General features: G+C 45.3%; 1 protein-coding gene across 2 annotated transcripts in view; it reads right to left on the bottom strand.

Annotated features, from left to right (window-relative positions):
- Positions 1-5570, bottom strand: part of coro1cb (coronin, actin binding protein, 1Cb) — a 12172-nt gene extending 6602 nt beyond the window's left edge. Inside the window, exon 1 of one of the 2 annotated variants that reach the window (XM_031855970.1) lies at positions 3228-5570. In XM_031855970.1, coding sequence (XP_031711830.1) covers positions 3228-5262 — 2035 coding nt within the window. In that variant the 5' untranslated portion in view covers positions 5263-5570. Of the gene's footprint in view, positions 1-1581; positions 2316-3227 lie in introns of those variants that run through there. The other variant, XM_031855971.1, reaches the window with a different exon arrangement.
- Between the last annotated feature and the right edge of the window lie 325 nt (positions 5571-5895).

Genomic DNA, 5895 nt, shown 5'->3' with positions numbered 1-5895 from the left:
CACACACACACACACACACACACACACACACACACACACACACACACCATACCCGTACTGTACATGTGTATCTGTAACTATTTTCACCTTAGTCTGAGATATAAGGTGGATCACTAGACCCTTTTTATGAATCAAACACTCGCCCTGGATGTAGTTGGTTCACAGCACAATGTCCCACAGAGCAGTGAACAGTGAATACGTTGCTGCAGGGCAGCATAAAGCCTGGATAGCAGAGGACTATACAGTTTACGGCAGACCAGAACAGCGCGTTCCCTCAGCCAATATCATTGAAGAGCAGCTACTCCAAATATGCATCCGACTACAATGTGCTGCTTCAGCCCCTGCAGGCTTCAGTTGATGTCATGCACACAGCGTGTTGCTCTTTGCCACCATGTCACCACCTGACACAGGAAATTACTGAGCATCATGCTGGTGGACACGGTCTTGTTGCAGCAGTTACAGACTAATCCTATGATATTATTATCCAGGAGTAGAAGGTGAAGAAGAATGTCTCTGGCATTAATACAAATGTAACCAGCAGCCCTGCAGGAGTCTGGCCTCCCTGTCTGCTATTCCACTGTGTCTTGGACTAAATGGGTGGACTACAACCACAGATGCAATCTCCATCACTTCAACCTAAGCTTGTTATAATACGGGCATGTTGATATTTTTGAAGGTCTATGCCGAATATAGCAAATGAGTCAATGCTACAGCTACACTGCGCTAACGTTAAACAATGGTTGCTAGCTAACGTTAGCCGATGTGAACACAAAGCACGGTGTGTACCCTCCTCCCCATTGAAAGAAGTAGCTATAAATAACACATTAACATGGCGACGAGACTCTGCTTAGTTGTGATTTTTAAACTTTGCCAGTAATTTCAAACCAAGTCGTTAACGCTTTTAGATAACTTAAGCTAGCTACGCTAACGACACCGTCCCTGAAACAAGGGGGTGGATGGAGTATGGAGGTTTGTATTTTAGTGAGTAACGTTACGCTCCAGATGTGACTACCACTTGAGAGCGAAACAAAGCATGATTTATTGAAACCACTAGATTAATTAAATTAATAGTATAAGTAAAGTTTGACGTTAAAGCCAGCGAGGACCATTGTGGACCGTGTTCCGCCGCCCTGCCTCGGCAGCTGTGCCGGCTGGTCCCGTCTGAACAGCCGCTGATGCTCAGAGACGTTACAGACAAGGGGGAGGACACCTGATGAGAGTGATTTAAAAAAAAAAAACAATTACACAAGCAGCCATGTGACTCCTGCATTGTGCTCATACAGAGCTTTCTGCACAGTCTAAAATGTGCAATATGTGTATGAGGACTCCAGTAGCCTTTGAGTGTGTTTTGCATCCGAACCGCTCATCAGTTAGCTCGGTAGCATAGCCGCCTAGCTGCTAGCTGTTAGCTGCGGTGGACCACAGCCAGCTGACGCAAGTGCAGATATTTCCACCCAACGTTTTTGGGCTGCTCCCATTCTCCAACCCATCCAGCGAGTTAAATGGATGCTGCACCGCCACCGACCGACAGATCACATGCAAAATACACAATGCAGAGAGACTTTTTCAGGATTTCCTTACCTCCTAACTCTATGCAAGATTTTCGTAAGCACGGGGGTAATCAATCACAACACATGAGTCTGGTGGTTTAGGCGCGCCCTTGTCCTGCAGGACGTTGATCTAGTGTCCGTCTACTCCCGACTTGCAAATATGTGGCCCGGAGGAAAGTGCTTTAAATCTATGAGTATTTCTAAATGCCGGTTGACAAATGGAGCATCTCCTGTCCGCTCCTCACCTGCGGAAGACTAGCAATCGTCTACTCTCATCGTTATTAAGTTCAATGGGGGTACGTTGACGAGAGGCTACGGCACATGCGCAAATGACAAGATTTGCTAAGGCTGTGAATGGGGATGGGGCTGCAGGAAAAAACTGGGTTCCTCGCTACATCCTCCTCGTGTCATTTGGAGTAGACCTACTGAATGAATGCATTTTTGTTCAGCGATGCAAAAATGGGGATTTTAACTGGCAGCAGCATCGTTTGTATCAAGGTCCCTCCCCTCCCCCCCAGTTCCATCCAATCCCGCCCAGTCTGCAACTGCCCGAACACATAAAATAAACCCCCATAGTCTGTAATGCACCCACACATCACATATTCAGGGGAATCTTTTCACATCTTTCATCAATGTTTTCACAGAACATATTTGCAGTCCTCAGGGTTGATTAATTGCAGGGGTTTTTTAAATTGTTATTCTGTTTTTGATGCTAACTAAATATATTTAATTATCTAGCCCTTCTTACAAAGTCCAACTCATCAAAATTGCTGTCTGTGGAATCTGAATATGTCTGTTGAACGTCAAAATGAATGAGACAAGCATTGTTATCCTCGGAAATAGTAGTTTTGCAAAACAATCCCAACTCAAGAGAGACTTACATTTATTTTCCAGGGCTTTCAACCGCATCATAGTCTTCATCAAGGTCAAGGAGAACTTTCATAATTTAGTCAACTGATTGACTACACGACAGGATGAGAGAGGAAATGTGGATTTCTTTCTTTGTCTTAATAACCATGTAAATGATACTGAGTCACAGTTCAGACCATGTGAAAATGTTGTTTGGGGAAACCTTGCTTTGTTTCATATCGAATTACTCTCCCACCCAGACAAGAAAAACAAGACTCTTGATGGAATTAGGCTTAAAAGTTAAAATGTTGTGGATCCTGTTAGTACATCACTGGCAGAGCATGAATACATCAGCTGATTTGATGGAAAATCAAAACAATGAGCTGAAAATCTTTTAAGAGTTGAGGGGAGCCATTATTAATATAAAGTTTAGAAATATTGACGTGGCGCTTTAAATCAGATTTTTGCGTATTATTTATATTATCTATTTAAAATCTACCTGATTTTATCTTCAAAATGTCTTTCTACATTCTCTACATGAATATATATTATATAATCTTCCCAATAAATGTATTCTTATTGTGACAAATTTGTTTTTAATTGGCTTCATATAGAGAAGTGTTTTCAATCCCTCAAGTCAAGTTGTACCTTGAAATATAAAGTGAAGTGTTTTTCTCATGACAGTCTGTGGTATGCAGTTTGGAAAGTACCCTCTCGTCCTAATATAACACACATCATGCGCTTTGTGTGTATAAATACTTTTGATAAACTATTAAAAAAAAAAAGACAGAACCGATGTCTCCAACATTGACATTGCAAAGTCTTTACCTTTCTTTGGACATTGTTGAGCTTCCTGTGGTCTCTCTTTGGATTTCTTTGGGACATCAAAAGCATTCTTCATTTGGGATACTTTCACACTGGGACCCTCCTCTGCCACCCGAACCGAAGCTTTGGCCCCTTCAGGTTTGACCCGGGATTGATGTCTCTGCATTTGATTAGTTTCTTTGATGATTTTCGCCACGGGCTTGTACGAACCCACCTCACTGTTATTTCCTGCATCCCTATCTCGACTGTGGTTGTCTCTACGCGTACCACAGTTACCGTAGTCATCATTGCTGACTCTTTCAGATCGGAGCTCAGGGTAAATTTCTTTTTCCCCTGAATAAGCAGGTTTTGATCTTCGGATTTCATTGTATGATGTGACCTCAGGTATGTGGAGAGTCTCTGTGGATGCAACCCGATTTGGGGGCTTTTCCGCTACAGGAGGTGGCGAGCTTTTAAATCTGGATCGTCTCTCCAGGAATACTCTTCTCTGCAACATGTCCAAGTTTGGCGGCTCTTCCTCTGGAGACAGATCTTCCATACGCACGCAGTAGTCAAAGTCGACCATGTCTCCGTACTGATCATCCATGTGTCCGAGCGAAAGTTGTTCCCAGGGGCTGAGGTCAACCGACAGCCGCCGAATGTTCGTCGGCGCCACATGAGGGCCCCTTTTGTCCCACAGAGAGCACATGTCCTGATTAGTTGCGGTGTTACTCGGAAGATCTTTGTAGAAATCAAAAGTGTGTCTCCTCTTGACCCTCTCCTCAGAACACGGATGATCTTTGCCTCTTCTTTGCACATCAGTAGACCTTAATTGTGCAGTTTTGAGCTTTATAAACGGGTTTTTAGGTTTTTTGGGGACAGGCGGAGGTGGACCTTTAACTTTGGGCTTTTCTTTTGGCATGGATTCATCTTTAGAATCACACGAGGCGTCTGGCACCGTTTGTGATTTCATCACGCTTGTACCGAGTTGCGTCGGCATGGATGCGTCTCTCTTAGGCAACAGATGAGTTAAAGGTGGTGGGGTGATGACAGCAGAGAAGCAAACGAGCTTGCGCTCCCTCTTTAAGCTCGCAACCTGTATCTTTCCATCACAGCCTTCATCCTCTGGCAGAGGAGGACGAGGGATTGAATTGCACTGTTCCAATGAAAGTGAGTGATTGTCGTGTAGTGGTGGTGTTTCAGAGCTCGGGGGCTCGGCTGCTTTGCACAACACTCCGCTGTCCTCTTTCTTGGTACACAAACCACCTGCTTTAGCCCTCACAGAGACAGCACCAGCAAACTTGCTCTGATGGGCCTGATCCGCTCCCACTTGTGTTTTTTGTGCAACACATTCTGAACCATGGCTTTCTTTATCATGTAGAATGAGCTGGCCTGCTTCGTCAAGCATGTCTTCTAATTCCTCACTGCTCTTTCTTGATCTTTTCACAAAGCCGCTGTTGTTTTGTGTTGACAGGTGCTCTTTGCTAATGTTAGAAACTTGCCCCTCGCTGTGGTCGTTCATGTTTCGCTCCCTCTCTGCTCTTCCTCTCCCAGTTGTCCCAGCGTGGACAGCTCCAACATGACTGACTCCTTTTAGCCGACACCTGCTGCCTGTCACTTCAGCCAAGTGTTGACCCATTTCCCTCTCAAAACAGGCTTCGGGTGAACTCTCAGCATGCGCTTCCACGCCGTCAGTCGCGACTGGAAGTGTGTCTGATCTCTTCCTGCTTTTCTTCTCATTACCCTTTTCTTGAACAGCATTCCTGGAAGCTTGTGGAAGGTTAACGCCAGTAGCTGAAGCGTCTTCCTCAACTCTTCTTTTTATAGGGGACTGAAGATTATCTGTCTTTATCCTTTTGCCAAAAGTGATGTCCCCATCAGATGACACCCAAGACTCGTCCTTCTCGAGCACCACAAAGTCCTCCTCATTACTGGGATTTAATGAGGAGGTTAGACTCCTGGTTTGAATGTCAGGACCTAACTTGCTACGACCAAGATCTGATTTCTTCCCTTTTCCCTGCTCCTCCATAGCTGTAGTCTCAGTATAGACCACAGCCATACTCTCAGAGCCTCGTCTTTTGTTTGAAGTCGGTCTTGTCTCCTTAGGGCTCAGGGCAGCTTTTGACTCCTCTGCTGTTCGAGCGACACTCCGGCTCGCCCCGTCTCCACCCACCCACACTCCCCCGGTGTTCAGAGGTTGCTTCCACTGACCTAAAGGCCTGATTGGCTGCCCAGTTTGGGGGTCTGTACATGCAGAAGTGACTGTGAGCCCACTGGACGCGACGCCGACACTGATCCCGCTAATCCAACCAATACCCTGAGGGGTCACAAAACTGCCATCGTCTCCGCTCTCATCTTGTTGTGCCGTCTCCGACTGGTCGGTCTCTTCAGTTTGCCCCGACCAATCGGAGTTATCAAGCGACTCTTCATCCTTTTCAGACAGCTTCTCCAGCTTCTGGCCCATGGTTGTTGTTCTGTCTTATCATTAGAAAAGAGAGAGACAAATGTCAAGACAATATTGTAATGTGGATGGCTTGCCTCCACATCCCAATGAGAGGAAAACTCTATTTTGAATCATCTTGAACCCCTCTCTATTTTGGTATATTCTTCTATTCTGATCATACATGCCCTTCCATGACCTCTCTATCTATCTCCCCCCATTCTGTAGGAAAGGAATGCTGTGGCGGCTATA

The sequence above is a fragment of the Anarrhichthys ocellatus genome, unplaced genomic scaffold (assembly GCF_004355925.1).
Source record: "Anarrhichthys ocellatus isolate YVR2014 unplaced genomic scaffold, GSC_Weel_1.0 scaffold16, whole genome shotgun sequence".
Classification (NCBI taxonomy): Eukaryota; Metazoa; Chordata; class Actinopteri; order Perciformes; family Anarhichadidae; genus Anarrhichthys; species Anarrhichthys ocellatus.
This window is presented reverse-complemented; position numbering and strand designations above follow the sequence as displayed.